Genomic DNA, 27,936 nt, shown 5'->3' with positions numbered 1-27,936 from the left:
TAAATGGTCTTCCCATATAGAAAGCCTCAAACAGATGGACACTTATGCACCGAGGATCCACACGTTTATTTAGATTAGTCCAAAGCAGATGTTGTGCTGGAGCTGCTTAAGGACACAATCTCCCCACAGTCAGGCTTCCTGGAGGCACAGAAAAGAGAGGGTATGTTGTGGCTCTAACAGCAAACAACCAGTGCACACCCAAGATGCTGAGGCAATTCTCCTCACGGTCCCTGGGTCCCGTGCTATGAATTCTCTCCTTACCCTGCTTTGTTGCTGTGTGCTGGCTGAGAGAGAGGTAACAGGGCAAGTCCCGACACAATATAACATTAACACAGAGAGGGAACTAAGGCATGGCCAGAGAGCTATCTTTGCAAGCCAACTGGCAGAGAGAGCTCTCTTGAGAAATCTGGACTTTTAATGCGTCCCTGAGGGTTTCCATTTGATCTATATCAATGATGGGCTCAAATAAATGGCATCTGGGATGGTGTTCATTCTGTTTTCGTCAGCCAGGAACTGCAAGTCCCAGGAGACATTGGGAACTGGTTCTCCCTAATTCTCCCATGAGCCGCTCTTTCACCCCACTCATTAGTTCATGCACAGCATTTCTACTGTGAGTGATTTAGAATCTGAAGAAGCTATCAAATTTTAAACGATGATCTGAGTTGTCCTTTGCCAGTAATGTGCTGCTTGGGACCACATACCCGCATGTTCAATTATTACTGACCTATGATGATAATGGTGGTTTTCTTCTCTCAGAAGGGAAGGAGTCCACAAACTTCAAAGTAAAAAACAAGCAAACGAATCTGTTTCTTACCATGCTTATGACACGGCAGTAGAAACAGTTAGCAGGAGCAGCTTCCTGTCTCTTTTTCCACGCTGCTGCCGCTTGGTGGTGGTGACCCACCTCTACTCCTCTACTGGCTGTTCCCTTGATGCCTTTTCTTATAGCACCTGCCCACCTCCCTTCCACTGAGCCCCCTTACACTTGGATAGATGCTATCACTCCTTTCCAGAGGACCATTAGATTTAATACCTATCATCACTTTGAGTACAGAAAGAGGACATGACAAAAGTAGTACCAACTATGGTAAAGTCCTTCCATGGAGATGATAGTATTAGCTTACAAAAAAAAGTGGTTAAAAGGAAAATAGTTATCAATGACTGCATGGTCGAAAGGCTTAGTTAGGAATACAGATATGTATTCAGATCTGTATTCTGTATACAGATATGTATTCCTAACTAACACTAACAGATTCAACACTAACTGTAAATACAAAATGCTCTATTCAGAAGCCCAGTCCCTCTCCTTACCTTTGTCAGAGTTGCCCTAATCTTCTTTGGAGGCCTCAGTGAGGAGCTGCAAGAATTCAGACATTTCTCAGAGTTAGCATCTCAGAAATTTCTGGGAAACCTTCTTTTTTTTTTTTAATTTTTTTTTAACGTTTATTTATTTTTGAGACAGAGAGCGATAGAGCATGAACGGGGTGGGTCAGAGAGAGAGCGAGACACAGAATCTGAAACAGGCTCCAGGCTCTGAGCTGTCAGCACAGAGCCTGACGCGGGGCTCGAACCCACGAATTGCGAGATCGTGACCTGAGCTGAAGTCGGACGCTTAGCCGACTGAGCCACCCAGGCGCCCCTAAATTTCTGGGAAACCTTCTTGTGGAGCATTGGGAAGGGATATACTTCTCATGTTTTTTGAGAGTCCATTATGTAATTAGGAGTCTACACATGGGGAAGAATAGGGCACGTAATGGCCCATTCATTCCTGATTCATGCTATGCACACTTAGAGAGTGCCCACTGTGTCAGAAACTGGGCTCACCACCGGGGGGACAAGTGTGAATCAGGCTGTACCTGCCCTCACAGTGCTCATGGGTTAAATGAGAAACCAGTAAATAGGCACTTATATAACAATATGTTAAATGCAGTGATGGAGATCTGAACAAGGTGACAGGCAGAGATAAATGAATGAATACTTTAAAAGAGGTATGGGGGGGGGCGGTGCCTGGGCAGCTCAGCTGGTTAAGTGTCTGATTCTTGATTTGGGTTCAGGTCATGATCTCATGATCCTGAGATCAAGCCCCACAAGGGGCTTTGTGCTGAGCCTGGAGCCTGCTTGGGATTCTCTCTCTCTGCTTCCTGGACTGGGCCGAAGACTGTTTAAAAGAAAAACGGTCTGGGGCACCTGGGTGGCGCAGTCGGTTAAGCGTCCGACTTCAGCCAGGTCACGATCTCACGGTCCGTGAGTTCGAGCCCCGCGTCAGGCTCTGGGCTGATGGCTCAGAGCCTGGAGCCTGTTTCTGATTCTGTGTCTCCCTCTCTCTGCCCCTCCCCCGTTCATGCTCTGTCTCTCTCTGTCCCAAAAATAAATAAACGTTGAAAAAAAATAAAAAAAAAAATAAAAGAAAAACGGTCTGAGTAAGGAAAGTCTTGGGCTCTTTCCACCACAGTGCCGACTCCTCACTTAGCCAATACTGGGAATCTTGGGGGGAGCTGATCACCACCTTGTGCTTCAGGTTTCTCCTTTGCAGAATGGAAATAGCCATTCTTTCTATATTACAGAATTGTGCTGGAGAGAAATAAGATATTGGATAATAAAAACGGCCCCTCAAATACATCCTGATGATGATGGTGCCCAGTGCCGAGAGCACGTGAAGGGGAAGCCAACCAAGCCCTTCTCCATGCAGGCTTGTGGCTCTGCCCCTGAATTTTCCAGCTGTGGAGAGAGGGTATGAGTTCTGCCCTTACCTCTCACATCCACCCGACAGTCCACAGATGCCTCCCCCAGGGGGTTAACTGCCTTGCAGGTGTAGATACCCCCATCAAAGGGACCAGGCTTGCGGATTTCGAGAGAGCAGATTCCCAGGTGAGTGAGGGCTCGGTACTTGGGGTTGCCTTGGATATCCATCTTGTTCTTCAGCCAGATGATCTTTGGCTGCAAGATAAAGGTGAGGGGGCCAGCATGGGAGTGGTGAGAAAGTTCCCCATTCCTTACGTTGGGGGAGGGGTTCCCTTACTGGTATCCAAAATCCTCCCAGGCTCCTTCTGTTGGTTGAAATGAGCACCTGAAACCTTGCCTTGTTCATCAAGTATTCCTGAGTAGAAAAAAGGTAGGACCTTCTGTTCTTTCCCCTGAGGCACCGGGCCTCAGAATCCCCTCTTTTTTGTATGTTCGTTGTTGAATCATTCATATTCTGTTTCCGCTGTTGGCTAGGGAGTCACTGTTGTCCCCTCTGGTTAGAAAGTAGTTTCTAGAGTGGGCTTATTGATACCCTCTTTCTGAGATGTAGTACTCTGGCCCAGGACTCCTATGCAAAAGGTACTTGGTAAGGTTGTTAGGTTTTTTTTAATTTTATTTTAATGTTTATTTATTCTTGAGAGAGAGAGAGAGAGAGACAGAGTGTCTCTGCTCAGGGGATGGACAGAGAGAGAGGGAGACACAGAATCCGAAGCAGGCTCCAGGCTCCGAGCTGTCAGCACAGAGCCTGATGTGGGGCTCGAATTCACGAACCGCGAGATCATGACCTGAGGTGAAGTCAGACGCTTACTGACTAAGCCACCCAAGCACCCCCTTGGTAAGGTTGTTAGTGATGTTTTATGCGGTGTAGTGTACAGAAGTAGTGACTAGATCGGAAGTAGACTTGCTCAGGGTTATGGCCTCAACTCTAGACAGCTGGTAGGCATATGGCCCTGAGCAGGTGAGGCGTGGTGGGTGACTAAGGAGAAACCAGCGGGACTCCATCACCTCTGCCAGAGAGACAACTTGAAGCTCATGCCCAACTGCCAGCAGATTGGCAAGTGATCTTCGCAGAAGAGGAGCAGACACTAAAAGGAAAACTGGAAACATCATCCACGTCAGCCTGTCTTGGACTCTAAGTGCCCTAGCTGTTCCTAACCTACGTAACCTGCGGTGGAAGAGGCAGGCGATGGTGATGGGAACACATGTTTTAGAATGCTCTCCCACGTAGCAGAGGTGAGGGCAGGAGCAGGGAGCAGCACAGCACGGCCACCATGCAGAACTTCTGCTTACCTTGGGAGAGGCGCGGACACAGCAGAAGAGCTGGGTGTCATAGCCCATGACCGTGGTGCAGTCTGCCAGAGGCTGGGTGAACTTTGGGGCTTCAGAGAAATCTCGCTGTGCAAACCCCCCAGTCTTGCAAAGGGTAGCTGAGGAGACCGAGAAGGGCCCTGCTATAGTGCCTGAGATCCCCCACCTTTCTTCAACTCTCCACCCTCCACCCTTCCCAGCTCCGAGTCTCTGTGCCCCACCTGCTTTCTGGATGTGGGCAAGGTCAGCAGTGATGGGGGCTGTCTCACTGAGCCCGCACTGGTTCTCAGCAAAGACTCGAAATGCATAGGAGTTGCCCACGATGAGGTTGGAGACTGTGAAGCTGGTGCGGTGATAACGTTCCAGCACCGTGAACCACAGCTTTGGGGGCCCAAGAAGATGCCGTGAATGAGATGCCTGTTTTGTGAACTCACTCCACCTCGGCTCACCGCATGGAGGTAGCAGCGCCCCATTCCAGAACGTGTGATTGCTCCCTCCCCTCTCCCTCCCTAGCTGCGCCTCACCCCAGATTTTGTGTCAGCCTTCTGCACGGTGTATCCGAGGAGTGCCGTGTTGCCTGTGTCTTGGGGAGGTGTCCACTCCAGAGTAGCATTGGAGCCCCAAACATCCACCAACTTGATACTCTGAGGAGGGCCTGGCCGCTCTGAAAGGGCCAAGCATGGCAGTGGGCAGGGTACGGCTCACATATGCATGGGAATCACTTCGGGGTGCCCTTCCCCTTCTCTGCTCAGCTATGCCCCCCCTCACCCACCACTGTGCCCCACACTCGGTGTGGGGAGTCACCCTGGCCTCCCCAGCTGTCTGTGATGGCTCCTCTAGCCTGAGGACCAACTCGCTCCCACTCCCCCTACTGTACCGATCACCAGGATGTCAATGGTGGCAGTGGCCTCCAGCTCGCCCAGCCGCACGCTGAGCTGGTAGCGACCTGAGTCAGCACGTTGGGCTTCTCGGATGAAGAGGATGGAGTCCCGCTCCCCATTGCGCACACTCACACGGCCAGCATCCAAGGCACAGCCATCATGTGTCCAGGTGGCTTGAGGTTTGGGTTTGCCCTGAGAAATGGGAGTAAGGCGCTGAGCAGCCCCAAGAGACCTCGTGACCCTGCCTGCTGCAGTGGGGACCAGATCCACCCCAGGTCCACATGGTGACTGGACTCGCAACTGTGAATGCCTTGAGTTAGAAGTTCGCACACTGTCCCAGGGGACCTGCATCTTTCAGCAACAGCTGAAAGGATGTGGAGGAAGGAAGGGGTTTGGCTTTGAGTCTCCCGCCCTCTGAGAGTTTAGATCACCCGAGGCAGCTGGGGCTAACAATAGCTGTCTAAACTCCCGAGAACCCTCCAAACTGAGAGCTCCCAGACCTCTGCTGACCAAGGGGCAGAGGTTAGCCTCAGCGGGTCACATGGGGCCACGCCCCACCCCATCCCCCCCTCAGGAGTGCAGAGGGAAGAGTCATTCTGCCTCAGACTTCTGGTGACTTGGCCCCGTCCACTCCAGGCCAGGACAACTTCCCTACTGCTAGCAGGACTCTCAGTATCTGTTTCCAAATCAACACCCTGGCCTGGTCCCGGCCCGGACCCAACACGGAGTCAGCACGGGGCCAGCATGCTTACCTGGAATGGGATTAGTAGGTTCACAGTGTCTCCGACCTTCCGGATATAGGTCTGCCTCAGGGCGCGAGGTAGCCAGATCTTGGGGTGCTCTGAATGATAGAAGGAGAGAGAACAGTGGGTGGTGAGCCTCCTGTAGTGGGAGGCGCAGAGCTCAGAGGAGATGGACACTGCACCCGGCTGTGCTCCATGGGCAGACGCCCCAGGTGCTCGGCAAATCAGTCCTCTCCTAGGGGATGGGAAGATTGCTCCCTTCGTCTCGCTGGAATTTCGGGATGAGTGATTGGCTGAAATATCCTCTGGAGAGCATTCAGGTCTTGGCAGAAAGCACTGGAATGTGAGCCTGACGCTTACTTCTTTTAATTTGTAATGCTCAGCTACTGACTCTTCATTAACCGAGATTTCCTTTTTCTGTTTGTGCACAGACTGGTCCAGCCTGTGGGGTTTGCCTTTCTACCCCATTTCTGCATTTGTCCTCAACAGCACTCCATTTATCACAGCCACTTTCAATGTTACTCTGGACCTCCAAGCGTCAGCCCTGCTTCCCAGTTTGAGGCCACACTGGAGGAGAAAGTTTTCCACTCTGCAGGCAGAGTCAACACCCTGGACCCACCGGGACAGCACTGACGTCACTGAAGAGGGAGCTGGTGTCTGGGTCCCTTCCTCTGCGTGGCTATGCTGCTTGGACGACCTGTGCGATGCTCTTCCAGTTGGTGGAGGATCGCTTTGTACCAACAGACTCTGGGAATCTGGGAAAAACTAGGCCACCCCTCCCTGCTCCTTGATGTTCCAGGCCTGTTCCAGTGAGTCGAGGGATTAGTTTATGTCCCTTGGCTTCCAGGATGGAGGCAGGAGACGCTCAGGAAAAGTGCTGAGTGTGAGGTTTGGAAGACGACCAGGTGTGACCGCTTCCCTCTCCGGATGTCTTGGGCTGCCTCGGCTGAGAAAGTGCAAACATCCCACCTGGTTCCCTTGGGGGCCTGGCTGAGACTGCACCATTTTCTAGCTTTCTCGGGGCTCCTGTCTCCTTCTTCCTCAGGCAGACAGTTGCCTGTTGCTGTTGTCAAAAGTGGAATGTGACAGTGCCTCATTCCTCACTACCTCCCCGGCCTCTCTGCACAATTCTTTTGTGGAGTCGTAAAAAGCCTCACCCAGGTCACTACCGAGGCAAACAGCACCACTTTGTGATAGTGGGCTGTAAACTTTCTGATAACGTAACATTTCCCGACGATACATTCCTGAGCACTCCACTCCACGGTCTGTGTGTTCACTTACAAATTGAACTGTTTAAATATGTACATTATGCAATGCAAACTTTTGAATGGTGAAATTTAAAATACAGTACATAGGGGTTCTACTGTGTTCTTCCTACACCTCAATTTGTAGCCCACTGTTTAGAGAGCAGGAACCTCCTTCCCATGGTCTGCCCTGTCACCACCCCGAGGTCACTTTTTGCCTTTGGAAATAAATATAAACACAGATAGTGCACACTGTCCATTTTTATTTATCTAGTTTCCTTTTTCACTGTGTGGCTTATGTTTCCTCCTGGGCTGTGCTTCTTAGACTGCACCTCACCCACCCCTGCCCCTGGCAAAAGCAGGAACGAAGTGACACGGGGCCTCCTCAGGTGCTCTGAGCGGCTGGCCTGCCTGTGTTGCTCAGGGCCTGGCGCGCCAGTAAGAATGGCGGCGGCGGCGACAGCGATGGAGCCCCAGGCGGCTGAGTGACACTTCTCTGGTTGCCCTCTGTTCGACTTTGGCGGTTTGGAAGGGGGCGGGGCACGAAACACAGAAGAAGCGTTTGTGTGATGTGTTCCTCTCCTGTGGCCCTCTCGGCAAGCAACCAAGGAGTTGAGAACGAGCGGATATGACTTAAGGGTTTTCTGAAAAAAAGAGGGTGGCAGTTGAAAAGGAGGGTCAAAACCTCATCTTGTTGGGCTTGGTTCCCTACTGTTGGATGAGGAAATAGCCCTTCACACTTGCTGGAGGGAGGGCTGGAGAGAAGCCGGCTCTTCTGTCCCCTGCTCTGCCTGCATGACGCAGAGGGAGCTTGATGAGCGCCAGGATCAAGAAGACAGGGAGGCAAGGGCTCGGAGAGAGAAACACACTTGTGAAGTTGTGCTGCCTCTCCGTCTAGAAATGTACGTCCAAAGGGCCTGTTCTCTGAGCACAGCATACCTGCCCCCTTACCTGCCCTCCACTGTCCACCTGGGTCTGCGCACCTTGTCAGGGCTCTGACAGTGATCTTGCTCTTAGGAGGAGGTAGCAAAGAGGGGAAGGCAGAGGGATACCCTCAAGAATTGAAAAGGTTGAGGCGAGGAAACCAGCCGTCACACCTGGAAGATACGTTGTCTGAGTCCTGCTCTGCTTAGAGCTCAGGTGGGGAATGGGCTTCTATAGAGGGGTGCATGCCCACTGATCTATTTGTGCCCACTTAGTGTTTCTCTTGTTTCTTAGAGAGATACTTTGGAAGATGTTAGCATTGGTTCACCTGAACTAAGGAGAACAATTACAGAAATAATTTTATGTGGAACATAAATTAAGATGGTGGTATTCATGGGGCTCCCGGGTGGCTCAGTCGGTTAAGTGTCTGACTTCAGCTCAGGTCATGATCTCACGGCTTGTGGGTTCGAGCCCCGCATCGGGCTCTGTGCTGACAGCTCGGAGCCTGGAGCCTGCTTCAGATTCTGTGTCTCCCTCTTACTCTGCCCCTCCCCTGCTTGCAGTCTGCCTCTCTCTCTCTCAAAAATAAATAAACATTAAAAAAATCGTTTTTAAAGATGGTGGTATTCAGAGGAAGATGAGCAGAATGGCCCGGGTCCCAGAAGGGATCCCAGCGGAGGCAGAGACAGAGAAGGGCCCACAGCTAGCATGGCAGTCTCTTCCTCCCTGGGGGGCGCCTGTGCCAGTTCTTTGTTTGTAAGTGGGATTCCCTGACAAGACGTGAATTGATAGGGGACAAAGTTAAGTTAGTAGAATGCTCTGAATCTGAGGCTTAGTAGGTGAGGATTCTGCTCTCAGCAGGCTCCCAGACCACAGTGGGGAGTGGGGGGGGGAGGAAGGAGGACAGGCTTGGGCAAAAGCAGCTGACAGTGCAGGAGGTGGCAGGAGACAGCGTGGCAGCTGCAGGTGCCCAGGCAGCGGCACACTCCCCAGCTTGACCTGGGCCCTCGCCCTTTGCTAAGAATGGTAATTGGAGGGCTCATTTGGGGCATCTCTTTTCACACATCTGCAGTCAAGAGAGGTGTTAATTGTATCGACCTTGGGGAAACATGGCTTTTCCCTGAAGCCCAAGGTCTTTCTCCTCCTCAGATGCCAGGAGGGATGTGAGCCAAAGACTAGAGCCCTAAAGCACAACCTAGGTTTTCTTTCTTTTTAAATTTTTTAAATGTTTATTTTTGAGAGACAGCGAGCAAGCAGGGGAGGGGCAGAGAGAGAGAGAGAGGGACACACAGAATCTGAAGCAGGCTCCAGGCTCTGAGCAGTCAGCACAGAGCCCGATACGGGGCTCGAACTCACAAGCAGTGAGATCATGACCTGAGCTGAAGTTGGACACTCAGCCTACTGAGTCACCCAGATGCCCCACAACCTAGGTTTTCTAAGACCAAGTTTCAGACAGCCACAATTTGGTTTTCTCCCTTCATGGAGTGTAGGGGAAAAGGCATTTTGAAAACAAAAAGTCCTTTGAGAGACATTGGCTTCTGACCTGTGGGGTCATCTTTCCCTCAGACAGAATGTGGTCTAATTCTTTCTTTAAAATGAACAGAGAAGGAGACTACTTAAAGTCCAAAGATCTTGACTCCTCTTGATTAGAAATTTCCTCTTAATTCTACCCTAATTTCATTCTGCTGAAGTTTATGCCCATTTCCTTATTCTGTGCTCATGGGGAAACAGATGTTCATATTCTCTCAAAATTTCCCTTTACACAGTTAAAGCCTGTCCTCCAGCAATTCCTGAAGTGCCATGTAGTTCACACTGATGTTATTACTTATGGCCTGGAGAGTGAAGGAACAAGACAGACACATCGAAAGAAGGGAGGGAGCTGTGTGTGTGTGTGTGTGTGTGTGTGTGTGCAAGTGTGAGAGATAGAGTGTGTGTGTGACAGGGTGTGCATGAATGTGTGTAAGGGGGTGAGAGTATGCGCATGTGTGTGTGTGTGCTCTGGCCTGTGTGAGTGAATGGCTACCCATACAGGGCAAATGCACAAGGTGAGCGATGGCTTTGAAACAGGCTGTGGACTTGGCCTTATTAGAAACTTGCCTGGAGGAGGTCACAGGAAGGATGACCTCCAAAGTACCTTGTGGGACAGGAGTGTCACCTTCTTGAAGACGGTGAAACTAAGGTCAGGAAAAAACAGAAGGACCTAGAAACAGGCAACTGCTCTCTGAGAAGATCTGCCACCCTTCCTTTGGGGTGGTCCTCCCCATCACGCTTGCTGTGTGACAGCCACTCTCTCCAGTGCAGTTCCGGATCTTTGTGATCTCAACCGGCCCCCCCGCCCCCGCTTCCAGTCCCTGCAGAGCCCCTCACGTCTATGCCCACCCCTCTTCCAGCAGTGTCATCCTCTCTGGCTCTAGCCCCTGGTTCCTTTCGTCATTCTCTAGCTGAGTAACTGCAGCCCCTGTAATCTGAATTTCAAGCGCCTCACTCTCTCCTCACCTCTACGACAGAGGGTGGCTAACTGCCTGGCCAAATGCATACTGTCTCTTCCACAGTGTAGCGCCTTCTGGGAAGGGGCTGCTCTGGCCCCCTCGCTATAGGACCATCAGACTAGCTCTTGCCAATGAAGTGCAAGTGGAAATGATGAGAATCACTTCTGAGCCAAGGCCTTCAAGAAATGCATTCTCTACATCCTCTTCTGCTAGCTGCAGCCGCGTGGCTGAGTACAGGGCCCTGAGGCACAGCAGAGCCACAAGAGGGAAGAGGCCTGGGTCCTGGAATCATTGCATGGAGAACGGTTTTTAATAGAAATAAATAGAAACAGAAGCTTTTTCATAGAAATAAACATCTATTGTTTTTGAGCCTTCAGTTCTGAGGCCTCTTTGTTACATCAACCGGCAAACCCCGACGAGCACAGCCTCTGCCCCTAGAGTGCTCCCGTTCTGCCGCTCCAGCTACCAGCCATCCTTCAGCACCACTAAGACCTCTGATCCCGTCTTCCTACCTCTTCACTCCCTGTCACCCTCTCTGTACCACTCTCTCTCCCACCCACCTTAGATTCCAGTCATTACACTCCCTCCCTTGTGTCCCCACTCAAATTCCTTACTCCTCTTTTTCTCCACGGCACTCTCCTAGCAATGGCCAACCCCAGTGACATGCTTTCCACCCACTCAGTGCCCACATCCGCACGCTGGGGAAAAACACAAGCGAGGCTGACAGTAAGCTGATGGCCATGAGCAGTGACTACTAACTCCAAATGGCCCCTGGCAGTTCTAGTCCACTCTGCCTCCTATTCTCCCAGGTGACTATTGGGTACCTCCCTCTTCTAAAACCTCCATACCTTCTCCCTCGTCCTCATCCTTAGTTGATGATCTTGCTAGTGTCTCAGGCCTGCCTACAGCCTATTCTTAGCTCAGCAGCTAGAAGAATCCTTAAACCCTATAGCTGACCATGTCAGTTTCTCACTTAAAACCCTGCCCAGTCTGCCCACCAGTCTCAGAGTTGAACCAGTCTTCACAAGGGTCCTGCTACCTCTCTGCCGGCAAACCTACCGTTCTCTTCCTCACGCTGCAACAGGCCCAGTGGCCCCAACCCATAAGGCACACACTCCTGCCTCAGAGCCTTTGCACAGACTGTTCTCTCTGCATGGAAGACATTCCCTCCAAGTATCTGCATGCATTGTTCTCTCATCTCCTTTCAGTTGCTGCTCAAATAGCACCTAATTAATGGGACCTTCACTGAATATCCTGTTTAAAACTGCCGACATGTTTCCCACCCCCAGTGCTTTGTGCCCTCCCTCTCTGCTTCATTTTTCGGCACAGCGTTTATCACATCTGACATCTTACATATTTTATTTATTTATTATCTATCTCCTTACACTAGAATGTAATCTCCACAAGGGGAGTTACTTTTGCCTATTTTTATTTCTTTAGCAGTGTGTGGCACATGATAGGCATAAAAGAAATATTTGTAGGAGGAAGAAAGAAGATAGGAAGGATGGAGGAAAGCAGGAAGAAGGAAGAAGGAAAGGAAGGTTGCTCCCAGGCATGGGCTCCAGCTTCCCAAGGCTGGAAGACACAGAAGAGTTTGGATTGAAAAGAGATGCAGTTATTCTGAAAGCAGCAGCTGGGCCCTTCCTCTGGGTCTCAGGGTCTCCTCTTCTCCATGGCAGGGGTACAGCCTGCCCCCCAGCCTCCCACCCAGCGCTGCCTGCAGGACCCAGCGCCTCCGTACAGTGCTGAGGGGAGACGGAAACTTGTTTCCCAGTGCCGGCCGCCTACGTCTGCTCATCTTGTAGCCACATAGCAGGCTTTCCTGACTAAAAGCTCATGTTGGCCAGTTACAATTTATTTTGACGTTGCAAATGCATGTCTGCCCCTGGTGCCTGCTCCGTTTCCTGTGCACACACACGCTCACTGCAGTGCTCCTCTGGGTCCGGCGGTGCTCCCCGTGAGGTACAGGAGGGGTTAAGAGGAAGAAAAAGACCTTAGAGCTCACGCGAACATAGGGACCATCTAGGCTGGGTCCATGGCACCCTGAAAGACCTTTGAATGGGCTTCAGGGCTTCAGGGGTTCTGTGGGCTCCCTGAACATTTTCTAAGCATTTTTCCTGGGATAAGATTCTACAGATTTCATCAGATTTTCCTAGGGGTCCACAGCCATCAAAAGGTCATCCTTCAATTTACAGATGAAAAAATGGAAGCCCAGAGAGGTGCAATGACTTTCCTAGGGTCGCAGGACAGAGCTAGGACCCTGTCCTCTCTAAGCAGATAAGATGCAAACATATTTTGCAAACTATCACAAGCACTGCTTACCTTCACTGACCTCTGGGATGCTAATGAGTGGAGCTGCTGGCGCGGGGGCGGTGAGGCTGCACTTGGGGCTGGCCGGGGGCTGTCAGGAGCGACGGCCCAGAGTGCCCACTCACAGCCAGAGGGAGGAGCGTGGCAGAGACGGATGATGACCTCCCCCAGGGTCTTATGGAGGGAGACCAGCCAAGTTGGGAGTCAGCAGTCCCCGGCTCTCACTCTCTCTCTGCCTGTGTCGCTTATTCTCTGGATCCTTACGGAAGAAATGGTTTTCTGTGTCAAGACCATCCCAGCCTAGTGTGCTCACAATAACTCTGCTCCCCTACCTCTTCTTTTTCAATGGAAGGAACTCAGCCGGCTCTCTCCCTGTGACATTGAAACAGCTCCTGGAAACCCAGCGCCTCCTGTGAGGATGACGAGTGGCAGCCAGCTTTCCCTACTCAACCCTGTTTGCAGGTAGAACTCTGTCTTCACCCCTAACTTGGAAATATTTTATTATCTACTCACATTGCCATTTGGCCTCTTCCCAGGTACTTTGGGTCACCTCAACAGTCCTCCTAACCCCCTACTAGGTAGACACTAGTTATTACCATTTTACAGAGAGGAAATTGAAACTGAGTAGTTGGTTAGCTTGTCCAAGGGCACAAAGCTGCTGGAGGCAGCCTGGGAATTGAGTCTAGGTCACAGCGTCTTCTCCTACCGCTCCCTACCCTCGGGTTTCATGCGTTTCTTGTTTGTGGTCTCTGCATCCCCCACACTTAAGATGTTGAGGGGCCAAAAGTAGAGACTTTGTGCAGGTAACTGTCTTAAATGTTTGAGGCAGCCCCCGTGGTTCCTTCTGCCGGTTACTGCACATGAGACGGGAAACGCCTGGCTCCTGCCTTCCACCTCTGGTCGGCTAAGCCAGGCACCGTGGGCGACACCCCAGGTGAACATGACAGAGGCCTCAGCCAGGGGCAGCTGGGGAGTGGGTGGCTGGGCTGCTGGCAGGGAACCTGGGACTGGAAGGGGCGCCCACCACCTCCTGGCTCAAAAGCGCCTCTTCGCTTAGAGGCCCAGAGAGACCACTGTGGAAGGGCCGCCAAATGCTTCTCCTGGATGGGCTCTGCTTCCATGGAGCTCAGACCCTGAGAGGCTGGGATTTTCCATGGGAGCCAGCTGGGGTGTTGGGGTAGGTCCTGGACCTGTGGCACTGCCAAGGGAGAGGCAGAGTGTCATGGACCGTTCACCACCAGCTTCTCAGTTGCTGTAAGTTTTTCACTGCCCTCTTCTAAGCCAGACGGCCACCACCTCACCCCTCAATCCCTTCCTGGCTGGTATATATCAGGTCCTAGTATATATCAGGTCCTCAGTCCCTGGGACAGACATGTTATTAAAGGTAAAAATATAAACAGATCAGTTTTAGTCGCTGGAAAGCGTCACATACACCATCCCCTGGCTTCTCAGCTAAAAAGCACAAACCCAGCAAAGACACATGAGAAGCAAGGAAGAATCCACCAAACAAAGGGGTGGGGGCTCCAATGAATGCTCCCCCACCCTAGGCACCAATCCCATGAAGCTTCCCTCTGCACAAACCTGAGGAGGTACAGTCAGGGGGTGAGGGATATCCTCTCCAACTCCTACCACCCAGCCGCCCCACCCTTCCCAACCCCATGGGTCACCTTCTATAGGGGACAGGAGCTGGGGAATGGGGCTGCCGGCCTCCTGTCGAGGTGAAGCTGGGGGTCCTTCTGCATCCGCTGGGCTCATTTCTTTCACCTTCAGTGTGGATCCTGAGGAGGCCACCTCGGGAGCTGTGGCTGCCTCCATGCTGGGCCGCCCGGAGGCTGGGCTCCAGAGGGAGATTTTCACTGTTGGTGGTGAGGGAGGGGCTAAGCACCTGCTCTCCAGCCTGGCCTCCGGGGTCCCAGCCATGGGCTTATGTAACTGGCCTGGCCTTTCCCCACCCGGCTACTCCCAGCAGAAGGGCTGAAGTAGGGGCTGGGGAAGAGAGGCAGATCAGACAGCAGCCCAGAATAGCCGCAAGAGGACTGAGGTGGCCCCGCTCACACAGCCCGGGGGTGGGGTGGGGGTGTGTGTGGTAGGCTTTGAGCTTCAAACAGCTCCCCTGGCCGCGCACACAGATCATACAATGGGGCTCCTGGCTTAGCAGGCTCAGCGGTTCACACGCACACCTTTCACCTTTAACGGCTCCTTCTCTCTCTGTGCCGTGTTCAGGGAGCTGTAAAGTCTTGTCAACTCGCCCTTTTCAGGGTCTGTCCCCATCCCCTCCGCCAACCCCCCTAGTGGTGGGGAAGGTAGAGTCTGCCCTCTGGAGCTGGACTACCTGGACTCACTTTTGGCTCCATCACCAACTAGCTTGTGCGACTTGCATCACAGTCTCTCTCAGGTCTGTTTCCTCATCTGTAAAATGGAGACGGTAATGCCCATAGGGTGGTTGTGAGGATTAAAAGAGGTAATCTGTGCAAAGTGCTTAGCAGAGTAGAGCGAAGTGCTTGATAAATGGGAGCTATTTTTAGGTTGGGCCAGCACGTGGCCCTCTGAGAGCTCCCTTGCCTCTGAGATAAAGTACCAGTAAAGCGAGAGGCAGCAGTGGTGGAGGGGAGCCAGGGGCATGAGGTCAGAGTATGTGTGTGTGACTTCGGGCAGGGCTACTCACTCATTAGCTAGGTGACCCTGGGCAAATCACCGAGTCTGAACCTCAGGGCTCTGAAACCAGAGATGATGATGCCATGACTGTGTTGAGGCTAAAATGCTAATAGTCGAAGGAAATGGCCAGAGCATAGGAAGTGTTATTAGTTACATACTAAAGGTCCTATAGGATTTCTAGACTTACCAAGCCATCATTCTACACATTCTGTACTGTGTCCAAATGGTTTCCTATCATACCCTCACTTTCTTTGTTCCAGAAACCAGCATCCCCTTTGTGTGTGTGTGTGTGTGTGTGTGTGTAAAGACTTTATTTTTAGAGCAGCTTCAAAGGGTTCACAGCAAAGTTGAGTAGAAAGTACAGAGTTCCCATATACCCCTTCCTCCTTTCCACCACCTCTTTTATGGAAAAAAAAAAAAAAAAGAGTGTGGTTGAATGGATGAGCTCCTTACTCATTTCCTCCCTCTAGCCCTCAATTTAGAGACAGAGTCGACAGGATCCCAGGAGCCTGTGCTACAATGGAAACTCCCCTTTGCAACTTGTGTAGGGGCTGAGACCAGGAAAGCTAGTAGACACATTTCTGGCCCAGGAACCTATTTATCAGGAGCTGGGATGGCCGAGAGGGAGCTGTGTGGCTGGACCTCTGAGGCTGCACTTGGTGCCACATCAGGATTCGTGTGAAGGTGGCTGCCCGATTTCTTTTGCCTGAGCCAGCCAACAACTTTATAAGTACAGAGTTCCGACATCAGGAGACTCCAAAACCCCCTTTTTCCACCCTACTTAACCCATCCTTTGGTGAAACTGGTCTAGGCTTTCAGTCTAAGCCCTTTGTTGCAATAGAGGTGTAAAGAATCAAGGTAAAAATGGAGACTCTTAGGGTCTGTCCATTATGAAGTCTAATTTAATGAGTCTAGGTGGGGTCTAGGAATCTGCATCAGAAAAAGCAACCTTAGTGATTCTGGTAAAGTCTTAGGACACTAGGTTAGATAGACTTGCTGAAAATAAAATTATATACATAATCTCCTAGGGGAGGAACTCTTCCGCCAGGTGGCGGGGCTCCTTAGAAGCAAAATCTTTTGCCTCTTCAGCTTCAGATCATGATGTCAGAGTAGGTATTCATTGGAAATATCACCCAAGATGGCAGACTGAGAAGCAATTTTCAAGGCTCAGCTAAAGGTTCAAGGGAGTTGGGGAGGAACCTCTCCTAAAACACAAGTTTGGGGAGAGAGGAAAGCGGCAGCTCTTTGAATGTCCTTAAATGAAATGGATCAGGCAGGCTAGGAGTAAGAACAGCAAGAGAAACCTGAGAGAGGCAGGGTTGTTGTCTGTCAAACCTGCCTGAAGGAGCATCTAACTCAGGAGAGTCATTCTATGCCGCTGTGTCCAGAAGGAAGAGTGTAGCAGTGTACTGAAAGGGTGTGTTGGGGTGTGAGACCGAGAAAGCTGGCCCCACAAATACCCATGGGAGGTAGACTTTTAGGAGCGGAAAGAACAAGAAAAAACTAAGTAATCCCCCGCAACTTACCTAATACCTCTCATGTGACAAATGCACAGTCCTGCCTCTTTTACTGGCTTATTCTCTGGTGGCTGGAGTTTGATTTCTGAGGCTAGAAAACTGGAAAATCTACCATATTAACAAACTGTACATATTAACAAACTATAGCTTAGTCATTTCAACAGGTCAGGTAACAAAGTCCAGTCTGTTTTATTTCTAACCCAAATATTGCAAATATACAGAAAATTACCAGTACAAAGTTAAACACATCCAGATTTATTTACACAATGCTAAAGAAATTTGAGTTTGATTTCCGTTTTGTGGAATTTTGTAATGGGGTCTGGCTTTTGTTGTGTAACTGACATGGGTCACTGAAACTTGATTATCCCACCCCACATGCAATTTTCTGTCCCAAGGGAACAGAAAACTTGGGTTTTTAGCGCACATGCAGTAATGATGTTAATACTGCTTTACACTTTAGTAGGAAGGCAGCTGTCCCACAACTTGGGGAAGGGGCAGAGAAGTTATAGGACAGGGAGGGACCACATGCTCAGAAAGGGGACAAGAGACAAGAAAGGGTTGAACAACAGGCACATGGGGACCCTGAGCATTTCTGTGCATGAGGATAAGGAGGGTACGACCAAAACCCTCCTTCCCTAGACGTCCAAACACGGGAGGTGGGCAGAATCATCGGGGAACATTCAAGTCACCCGACCACAAACTGAGGGCATGCGGAGGATGAGAATGTCATGAAAGATTTGGGACACATCAATAAATCATTAACATGTACACTATACAGTTTATACATGTATATATGTACATATATATATATATAAAGGTACAGATTAGTTTATGTTATTCTATATAAACAAGGATGCTTAAGAATGTACTGGTGTGAAAAAAATGCATACAGCAAGTTGTTGAAGACAGTTTCAAATTAATGTTCTGATTCTTACTGTTATAATGAGACATAACCAAGGAATCAACATGGTCCTGCTATTTCAATCATCCTTCATGAGGGCAAGGCCCGGGCTCTGCTCGGGCAGGACGATGCTCCCAGAGCTGCTGGGCAAACGGGCAGCAGATGAAACAGAAGGTCTGGCACCTGCTGAGTGCCAGTGCCGGTAAGTCTGGCCCTCCCTATCGCTCCGTCATGTGGCAAGTCTTACACTTTGGTTTTGTTCAAAGGACATTTAAGTCCATGTTTATTTCCCTGCTTGCGGCAAGGCAGTAGCAAAATTGAAAAGCTGAATCTCTTATTTTAGTAGTTCCAAGTATCCAGGGTGAGGGGTGAGGGGAATGTACCAACAATGGGCAGGATGAGCTCTAAACCACTGTATATAGAAGCAGGGCTCTTTAGAGCTCTCCTGAAGGGAAAGAGAACCTCCCATACTTGGATGATTTGCCTAAGAAACAGAGAACTGACTGAAGCTCCGGCCAGCCCTCTCTGTACCCTGGTATTGTGACCAAGGCCACGGAAGAACCGGCTGCGCTTTATAGAGCCAGTGCAGGAACTGGAGGTGGCCAGCACCTGATTCATCTGTCAGGGATGAAAGGCCAGCTTGGGCATGTAGAGGCCCAAAGGCAAACCTAGGAATTAGAGAGGTACACGCTGGAAAGCCTAGTGAGAGGCAGATGGCAAGTTCTCAATTTCAGTTATAACTAATCTACTGAATCTCCTGAGCCCAGCTTAGAACTGCCAGAACCCTCCAAACACTTTTGATTCTTGAAAGTGGTGTTCCCATTCAATCACCAGCCTCGGTATATGCATCCCTGGTCTCTGGACCCACTAAAAACCAAGAACCCCCCTTAGGTCCAAGACACCTGTCACAGGTGAGGGATGGTGAGTTCTCCACCTGAATTAAAAAGCCCAGACCACTCTGGACAGTCTGACATGTCCAACTTATCTTACAATGCTAAATTCTATCACTGAAACCTCCAGCAATAATCTCTCCTGCTACCATCAAGCCTGGGATTTTATTACACAATGGTAAGCTATACTTTACGCAAAGATAATGCTCCTAACCTAACATCAGTAGAACAAATTAGAACTTGTCTTCCCTCATAAGCTATCATGGATTTAGGATGTTATGCTTTCTGGCTGAGGGCATACATTTCTGAGTGAGCAGGCTGATATGGAAAGCTAACTAGCCAATGAAGGGAATGAGCCAGGCTTGTTGGCAGTCCTCCAACCAACGGGAACTAGCTAGCCGGCCAGGGCCGAGCAAACAAGGAGAATGGAGAGGGGTGGCTCATCAAGGGAGATCCCACGCCCGCAACGAGGTGAGGGGCAGTTTCTAAACACATATTCAAAATCACCATTCATTTGTGTTTTCAGCCGTGAAAAACAGGAGAATAAGACTTGCCGTTTACCAAGGTGACAAAAAGGCTTCACACGCTGCTCTGACAGAAATGCCACTGACCCTTCTCCTAAAGAACAGCAAATCATCCAGAAGAAAGAAGCCCTTCCCGCTCCAGGTATCCAGCACCTGCACGCATAACAAGGTCGTGAGCCCTGAAGACGGCCAATGGACAACCAGCACTGCTCATCACACACAGGGACCCTGGACAATTTACTCACTTTTTGTATCTCAGCTCCATCCCCTAAAAATGAGTATTACAAACCCCTGCCTTCAAAGGAAGAATCTCACTGAGGATGTGGTAAGGTTCAAATGACATACTGCGAATGAAGTCCTCTGAAAGCTGCCAGGTTTTACAGAAATCCCAGATACCATTATAAGCAAAGAGCTTTAACCATACTTGGTTACAGAATACTAACTTTCCTACATCCTAAAATGAATCAGAGAAATACTGCATACTGGCACAGGTACTCCCAACGGGTAACACATATATGCCGTGGGCAAAAGGTGTGCAGCAGAAGTGGGTCTTTTCTGGGCATCAAATTCACTTTGGACAGGAGGTGAGGGTGTCTGGGACAAAAGCTGACACTTCATCGTTTGTGAGCCGGTCAAATGAATGAGCTTTTCCTAAAAGACCAGTGCTCTCTAGCTCGAGCAAATATGAATCCTCTTCACAAAAACTGCCCTAACTTTATTTTCTAACTAGGGCTCCCTGACTCATTTAATTTTCCTGCAGCTTCAGAGTCTCTAACCTTCTCCATCCACCCCCTCTCCCACTTTCCCTGCTGCTGTTAATCCATTCTGGGGAGGAGAGAACACGGCCATCTGCTCACTCATTCTGACAAAAGTTAATTTGGCACATTTACTTTTTTGTGACTTTACAGCCATAAAATGAACGAGCAGCAAAATGGCAGTTACCAAAGAATGTCCCAATCATAATTACTGGGTGAAACTGTGGCCAGCACAGTAGGGATGCTAAGACCAAGCTTGTACCATGCTATATTCCTGGCGAGCAAACATCCAAGCCGTATGAAAACTAACTACTGCAGCTCGCCGCTACTATATGGCCGTCTTCAAATCCACCTCACTACATTCTACCATGAACTTAATTTGAAAAGTGTCAAATGGAAAATTTCCTTAAATTTAAAATACGAACCTAATGTATCACATAAAACATCACCTACACTGGAAGTGTGTCTTCAGTTGGTTCGGCCAAATGTTTCACGGCAACAAATTCCTTGGCAAAGCTGGGGAAAATGGGTGAGGAGGAGAGCCTGGTAATAAAGTCCTGATTTTCAAAAAAACAGCCTATAAATCTGAAAATGTGTTAGTCCTGGCTCCATGTACGACAGCAATCCAGGAGGAGGCACGCAAGTAAACGGCCATCCTGATGATTCACCGCCGTACCAACAGGTGGCAGAGGACATGGAAGACTGTGTGATGTTCAGTCCGTAGGGGCCACACCGGGCGCCCTCCCTCGGCTCTAGCAAAGAGGTCACTTGGCCTGGGCAGACATCCGGGGCAAGCCCTAACCCTGTCCTTGAGCAAATCCACTGGCACAAACATGAAGCACGGTTGGAAAGATCTTGGAAGAAGCAAGAATTTGTCCTTTAATAGGTGCTAAATCTAGTCAATTCTCCGCTGCTCCCTTCTTCCTGCCCCAAGTTAAAAATATTGCCCTTTAAGTTTTCCTGATTTAGTGTCTTAGAAGCACATGGTTAAGTCAGTTGTCAAAGGGCAACTGACAAGGGTATACTCCCCGATTAAACAGGGGAAAAGAAACACCACTGTGGTCTACGGTCCCCAAAAAAGAAAGAAAGAAAAGGCAGGGTGTGTGTGAGGAGCTGGTGTGCAGTGTTCTTGGGGCAGGGCTGTCCCTGGCCGGGGAAAGGCTGCCCGGGCCGTGCCAGTCATTGCAGCCTCCAAGTCCCTCTCGGCAGCTGCTTTGTATCGCCGGCAGAGCCCAGGGACAGCACCGGGTGCGTTGTGAACATTGATGCTGGGGTTGGCAGGAGCCCTGAAGCAGGCGCCATGCAAAACATGCGAGAGTGGGGTTAGTGAAACGTTCCCTTCTGATTCCATTTCGTTTCCCTTAAAAAACAAAAACAAAACCAAAAGAACCCATACTTTGCAAAAAGAATTTGAAATAAAAAGTTAAAGAATTAAAAATTCCCCCCCCCCTTCTCAGGGCCAATTATGAGAGTGTTTAGGGTTCCCCCCACCCCCCGCCCTGCATTTCTTTAGTGAAGGTCCTTTTGGCTTTGGTGGAAGCAGCAGAAACAGAGCTGGGTCCCTCGCAATGGGAAATTTATTCCCCCCATTCGGAGCCACAGGGAGTGTGAGAGGTACTGCGGTTCCATCATCTGTCCTCGGTCCCAGCTCCTTGGAGGAGCTATTCCAGGAGGTCCTGAGAAGAAAAACAGAGACCGTATTATTTACACACTAAAAAGTTCCTATTTTGAAAGTTATGACCTAGTTGCTGGGCTGGCCAACTCTCACAGTCATTAAGTTGCTGCTTCTGGCTTTTACCCTCCTTTGCCTCAGTCAGATCTTGATTATAAACAGAAAAAGAAACACTCCTGTTTTGTACTTGTGGCCCACCCCTCCGGAAGAAATGGTTTACCTCATCTGAGTCGTCGTGATAGCCGCTCTTGTTAGTGTGGGGGGCTGTGTCCAGAGCGTCCACGCCATCCACACCATTGGCCTCGGCATGTTGCTGAAGCACAGAGTATCGATGCACCAGGAACCTGGGGGTGGAAACATCTGTGAGTCCTCATGCGGTGAGGATGGATGTGTTTCTCACAGGACTGTGGATTTTCCGAGTTTTATATGTTCACAGAATGAGTCATACATATACGCTCCTGGTCGGCGTGTGGAAAATATAAATTCTGATTTGGGCCTCTTGCTTTAGGGACATCACTTCAACGAGCTAGTTTTTGCCCAAGAGCAAACTCAACCGTGCGCCCTTGGCTGACTCTGTGGTTTGAATTCAGTACCTCTGACTGACTTCCATGCTCCTTACCTTCCCCCACACACGTATTTCTTCACGAGGAGCACCCCTGCTACGACGGTGACCAGCATCAGTCCCACGGTGGCCAGGATGATTGGAACAGAATTGGACTTGGAATTCTTGATAAATTAAAACACAAACAATTTCAGGTGTGCATATTCTAGGACTGAATTCAAGGAGACTGCCCATTTCCCTGGCCTCTCTGTGAATGATCCGCAGTCTCTAGGTATTTACTGCTTTCTCAGCCCCCCCCACGATGGGCCCTCTCAGTGCTATCAGGAGGGCATCACTGGTGGCAGAGGGTAACCAGAACCTCAGCTCCTTGAAGCTGCCAGAATGGTGCAGACTCAGGGGCTTTCATGTCAAAGTAACATTGGGAGCCCTTGGCAGTGAGCTCGGTCAAACAGCAATCGTGACTGTTCCCGGCTACCAGTGTGTAAGTTGTGGAGCACTTAAGGGTGCAGCAGGAAAGGGAGACACGATGGTAACAGGGGTTTGGAAGAATCTGGAACAGAGCCAGCACCCGGGAAGAAGCTATGCCAATGCCTTATCAGGCAGGACAGCATATAATACTGAGACGTGTTTTTACTTAATTTTTGGTATGCTTTTACAAATAGGCCTTTTTATATCATTGTTTGAGTGTGACCTACCTGCTTCCGGGTGGGAGATAGGGAATGTGTGTTTTCAATGTATCCAAGAGGAGGCAGAGCTGGATTCTGGGACAAGCTGTGTCCCTGTGGGTGGGAGTCCAGTGCAATCACACACACACAAACACTGAGGATAGCTGCCAGGAGTGTGGGGTGGGGGCGGGGGGGGGGGCGCAGAGGAGGAGGAACCTGCCCCCTGACAAGTACACACACCCACGCATCCTTCTCCCGCTACCTTCCTAATCCCCCCTCCGTCAGGCCCTCAGTCCTGAGAAGGCTGGGGAGGAGGGGGCTGCGGACTGTCCACCTCTCATTTTATGGGTTAGGAAACTGGTGTTCACAGTTTACTGCCCCCGTCCCACTGCTGGTCCAGTACTTCTTTATCAAGAGGTTTCCTCTTTACCATTTCCCACACCCCAGCCAGACAGTTCAGTACTACAGATCTGTAATCAGCCCATGTCAAAACCAACCCACTGAGACCATCGTTCAGTTCTGCACTCTGCACGCACTCAGCATGACTTGGAGCAGAGACCACCTAACCTATGGCCCAGGGCTCCTCTCTTCCACAAGACTCCGGTGCAAGACTCCGGTCCTTTATAGCCAGGCTTCAAGCCTTTTTCCTAAATGACTCTCAGCCTCAGAAATGTCCTCAACTTGATGCTTCCAAGACTCAGAACAACTTTACAGAATTCCACTTTGTTCCCCCAACAAAGAAGTTTCTGGGGACGAGTTTCTCACTGCGTCGCATGACCCATCCTCCACACTAATGGTTTCCTGTGCAAAGCAAAGCCCGCCGGAAGTAGTTCGGCCACTTTTATTCAGTAATATAATTCTTAATGTTTTTTGTTCCTGGCAGAACAGGAAACCCCACTGGTACCTAAACCAGAACTACTTTCATATACCTGCTTTTCAGGACTCAAAAAGTTACTTGTACATTTCTTTTTCAAGTCTTTTACTTCTCGAACTGGATTCACTCCACCTTGGCATCTGTCTCCTGGAATTTTCCGGTACCTGAAAAGGCAGAAGACATTTTTTATCAGACCACTAGGATCTATCCCTGGATTCTTGTTAGTTCCTGAAAACAAGATTTGAAAAGTGCAGAAAAGCATCTCCACCTTATACCACCTCTCAGGCCAGAGGGGAGAGCCACAGGAATGTTTCAGGGACATTTTGTGTAGTTTCAGGCCTTGAACAGACCAAGCATCCCTAGCCATGCTGTGGGGACATGCTCACCATTCTGCCTTAAGAGATGGGGCCAAAGAACTGTGACCCAGGGAAAGCACATTAACACATGGTACAAAAATGGGAGGGGGAAATATGTATCCGGGGAGGGGGCACCGTGTCCCCTCCAGAGCAGCGCTGCCTAATGTAGTAGCTACTTACATTTCAACTAATTAAAACTAATTCAGTGCCTCAGTTGCTGCACACGGTCAGCAGCCACCATATGGGACACAGCAGGTTAGGGAGCATTTCCAGCACCACACAAAGTTCTGTTAGTGTTTTGCTAGCGTGCCCTAGAATGCCGTGTGCTTGGAGATGTGGAGTGCTGCGAGTGGGGGTCTCACTCTGCAGGGTGAAGACTCCTCTGTCACGATTTGAGAGGAGAGCCGCCTCACCCGTTTGTTGTCAGGTGCTCCTCTCTGCCGTACAGACAAAACTCCAGGTCGTGGCCCTTCAGTTCTGGCTGCTCCACACATTTGGAGTCATTTTCTGGACGGAAGTAGCCAAAATCACTGCCAAGAGTCAGCAAAGAAAGTATCTTTCAGAGTTGCTGAAAGACAGTTAAGTGACTAGTAATGAAGGGTTTCTGAGGAGCAGCAGAAGCTTAATATTCCAGTCTTTGGTTGCGTGAGAGCAGCTCAGGAAGGCCTGTGTCATCTGTAAAGAGGGTCTGTTCAGGAAGACAGACATGAAGAGGGCTAAACTGGGGGACCATCAGCTTACGGATCAGGCCTGGTGGATTGAGGACTCAGCGGCTGGGAGCCCTGCACAGACCACGCGGACTCCAGGAAGGGGATGACTGCAGCAAGCGGGGGGGCGGGGGGGGACTGTGCACCGAGAACAAAGACACTGAGAAACAGTGGCAACAGCGACAGATCTAAACCCACTATGCTTAGGAATCTTTTTATTTACCTCCAAATCACTCATTATTATGTTTTTGGGAGGTATTCCATAGGGTGTATGCCAAATCTTTCCTGCCTGCCCCATTTCTGTCCCTCTTAGCTTCTTAGATGACCTTTGTCTCCAGTGCAAATGCCTGTTGTGCCCTCCATCCTACCCCCCCTTTCTCTGTTTCTCCCAAGAAATATACCACCTCCTCTCCAAGGCTGACCCCGTACACGAGCGCCCTGGGCCCATCCTTCCTACTGCCCTGGGATCTGGCTTCACTGATGGTATGGACCGACTATCAGTCCCTTAGCCTGCACATGTCCTCTTCCTTCCCCCTCTTCTTCCTTATCCTTCTTAGAAGGATATTTTATACTTGTTCTATTGTACTCATTTCCTTTCTACTCCATGCATTGTGGCTTCAACCCCCGTTATCACCTTGGAAGCGAATGTCTGAGGCCCCCAAGACTCCCTAGTCATGCCACTGTGGAGAGCCCTCTCTGGCCCTGCCTGTGTGGTGGCCCTGAAACAGCACCTGCTCCTGCTCCTGCCGTTGCAACTGTGCCCGCCGGTCTCTCTCGGCACGGTTTGCACTTCAATCTTCCTAGCCTGGAAATGCAGACCCTTTCCTGCGGCCCACAGGTCATCCTCTTACTCTGTATCTGCTCTGCCTTCATGAGCTTCATTATTTGTTGCAACTAAAACTTCCAGGTTTTACCTCTCTTGAGCTCTGATCCTCCATTTCCAAGTACCTGCTAGATGTCACCACCTAAATCTGCTGACAGACCTTCAAATAAAGTGTCCAAAACATGTCACAAATTCTCTTTCAAGCCAGCCTCTCCCAACATTTCCCTATGTTTGTCCAGGGCACTGCCTTCCTTCCATTATCGAAGTCGAAAATTCAGCCTGGGCATGCCCTATCTGGACCCTACTCACTTCTTTATCGTGACCTCTGTGACTTCCCCTCATGGCCTATCTCCTGACACACCGTTCCCGAGCATGCCGGTTGTATCTACACGTACGCCAATCCATGGCTTCAATGACTTGCTTCTTCCCAGATGTGCAAGGTCAGGTCCTGCCACTTGTCAGGGATCGGCTCCAATGCTGCCTCCTCCACAAAGCCTCCTTTGACCCATCTCCTTTCAGCTCTAGATGGAACAGCCTCTAGGTTCTCTATATCTTCAAGGCACTGTTTCACAGCATAATTATGTGCATCTTACCGGGAGAGTCAATAACAGGCTTTCCACCATCACTTTGCACTGCCTTGTGCACAGCAAGTATGCGATGGATGCTTGGGGAATACACAGATGATGCTTGCACTTCAAGGTTTTTGTGACAGATATTTAGGGGACAGGGTAAGAAGATGCAGAAGACACCACCCCTCTAGCACGGAGGGGGAGTTCCGGTGAAAATTTTAGGATGTCCAATCCGAAATGTCCAGGAAAGTGTCCTTCCCGCTCACAGAGTACACATTTCTTAGGCACAGGTGGCACAGTGTGTAGGCTCTGGGGCCGAGCTGCCACGCACACATTCCAGCCGTGCCGCTTCCCGGCTGGGTGATGGTGGGTGAGTTAGCGGTAACCTCTGAACCTTCATTCCTCCCTTTGTGAGATGGAAATGGCAACAGTACCTAGCTCAGGGGGCTGCCATGGTTAAACATAAATTGTTCGGGACAGTGCCTGGTATAGTTACTGCTCAGGAAACATCAGCTGCTATCACGACTACTCAATGATGATCAAATACAACATGCCCTCAAGGAGTCGAGACTTTACTGGTAGAACCAAACCTGTGCACAATAACCAAAACACAGCAAGAGCTGTACGGCAGAAGCCCAGATGAGTGAAAGCTGGAGAAGGCTTTACGGAGGTGAGAACTGAGCTAAGTATTAGAGGCCAAATAGGAACTCCCAAGCTTGGGGGTCAGGCAGGGAATGTGGGAAGACTTTCCAGGCAAAGGAAGCAGCAGGTAAAATGGCATGGAGCTCTGAAGAAGCACAGCTTGTCTGGAAAGCAGGAGAAGGTCAGGTAATTAAAAGCCTGGTCTGGGTCCAGTCTAGGATGTAGAGTGTCCCAGTGTCAACAAGCTCTAGCCCTAATATGACACCACAGTGACCGGAAGGATCCTGTTTCCTGTGGAAACACAGAAGACAAGACCTCTGGCCCATTCTGCATTTAGATGTGAGCCACACATGGGGAACCACACTGGGTCAGACTGGGTGTTCGCTCAGTCCCAGAGAATGTGATGTGGGAGGACACGACTGCTACCTGTCTGCATTCTTTTCCAGATCCTTTTAAAATTTTTATCTTTGAAAGAGAGAGAGAGAGAGAGAGAGAGCAAGCATGAACAGGGGAGGGGTAGACAGAGGGAGAGAGAATCCCAAGCAGGCTTCCTGCTGCCAGCATGGAGCCTGATGCGGGGCTCAAACCCACGAACTGTGAGATCATGACCTGAGCCGAAATCAAGGGTCAGATGCTTAACCGAATGAACAACCCAGGCGTCCCTTTTCTAGATCTTTTAGGATCCACTTTTACTTCCTGTCAGTATGTTTTGCAGGTAATGAATTCCATAAGATTACTGGCTGTGATGGGAAGCAGTGCCTCTTATTTGACCTAACTTACCCTGCTTGGCTACCTGGGGCCTGCCTTGCCCTTGTGTAATCAACTAAGTCCATGCCAGTAGGGTAACTAACCCTTCAGCCCAGATGGTCCTGAACTTGAGGCAGTCCATCTGGATGGCCTCTAGACCTTGATACGACATCTGGACCATCAGTACTCCAACATCCCCTCCGGTCTCCTTCAATCTTGCAGACGATCCAAAACCTAGTGCCCTACCTGCTGAACTCAGGCCGCCAGTGTTTAGTGAACACATGAATTCCAACTTCCTCCCAGCTCCTGTACTGTCCTTCCTGGTGTTTCTGCCGTATTTTCTCCTCTCTCTGTTTCTGAGTTCTCTTCCTCCTTATACACCTCCCTCCCTTGCTGTCAGGCCAGGATTCCTGGGGGCTGTTGCTGGCCCTGTCCA

At 50.1% G+C, this 27,936-nt stretch overlaps 2 protein-coding genes across 8 annotated transcripts in view; both read right to left on the bottom strand.

The window, feature by feature from the left end:
- Nucleotides 1-47: 47 nt before the first annotated feature.
- MYBPHL (myosin binding protein H like) lies at nucleotides 48-14,497 on the bottom strand. 6 transcript variants are annotated; one of them, XR_006963018.1, is made up of 9 exons: nucleotides 14,309-14,486; nucleotides 5,684-5,772; nucleotides 4,928-5,123; nucleotides 4,575-4,714; nucleotides 4,272-4,431; nucleotides 4,033-4,169; nucleotides 1,312-1,357; nucleotides 725-775; nucleotides 48-138 (listed from the first exon to the last, which is right to left on the bottom strand). XR_006963018.1 is itself a non-coding variant. In XM_047085597.1 (9 exons), exons 1-8 carry the CDS (start codon nucleotides 14,454-14,456, stop codon nucleotides 1,347-1,349), a joined length of 1,068 nt encoding a protein of 355 aa, XP_046941553.1. In that variant the 5' UTR covers nucleotides 14,457-14,486; the 3' UTR covers nucleotides 48-138; nucleotides 1,312-1,346. The 6 variants fall into 6 exon arrangements, 5 of the variants coding, with proteins under 5 accessions (XP_046941553.1, XP_046941555.1, XP_046941554.1 ...); XM_047085597.1 differs by lacking the exon at nucleotides 725-775 and adding an exon at nucleotides 2,751-2,937; XM_047085598.1 differs by lacking the exon at nucleotides 48-138 and adding an exon at nucleotides 2,751-2,937 and having other exon boundaries at nucleotides 747-775.
- Nucleotides 14,498-16,978: 2,481 nt separating this feature from the next.
- SORT1 (sortilin 1) overlaps nucleotides 16,979-27,936 on the bottom strand; it is a 67,631-nt gene continuing 56,673 nt past the window's right edge. For both annotated transcript variants that reach the window (XM_047085927.1, XM_047085928.1), the window contains exons 16-20: nucleotides 24,426-24,542; nucleotides 23,712-23,820; nucleotides 22,175-22,281; nucleotides 21,776-21,899; nucleotides 16,979-21,559 (exon numbers count right to left, since the gene is read on the bottom strand). In XM_047085927.1, coding sequence (XP_046941883.1) covers nucleotides 21,545-21,559; nucleotides 21,776-21,899; nucleotides 22,175-22,281; nucleotides 23,712-23,820; nucleotides 24,426-24,542 — 472 coding nt within the window. In that variant the 3' untranslated portion in view covers nucleotides 16,979-21,544. The remainder of the gene's footprint in view (nucleotides 21,560-21,775; nucleotides 21,900-22,174; nucleotides 22,282-23,711; nucleotides 23,821-24,425; nucleotides 24,543-27,936) is intronic.

Source organism: Lynx rufus, unplaced genomic scaffold, assembly GCF_022079265.1.
Source record: "Lynx rufus isolate CCGP_SWC_20201006 ecotype Redwood Valley unplaced genomic scaffold, mLynRuf1.p SCAF_2, whole genome shotgun sequence".
In the NCBI taxonomy this organism is placed as follows: Eukaryota; Metazoa; Chordata; class Mammalia; order Carnivora; family Felidae; genus Lynx; species Lynx rufus.
The sequence above is the reverse complement of the archived record's forward strand: the minus strand, read 5'-3'. Positions and strand labels throughout refer to the sequence as shown.

Coding starts and splice junctions, on each gene's coding strand:
- MYBPHL (XM_047085596.1), bottom strand. CDS start 14,456: ATGGAGGCAGCCACAGCTCCCGAGGTGGCCTCCTCAGGATCCACACTG. Junction 4,170..4,271: donor TGCCCACATCCAGAAAGCAG/GTGGGGCACAGA, acceptor CGGTCTCCTCAG/CTACCCTTTGCAAGACTGGG. Junction 2,938..4,032: donor GTGTCCGCGCCTCTCCCAAG/GTAAGCAGAAGT, acceptor TTTATCTTGCAG/CCAAAGATCATCTGGCTGAA.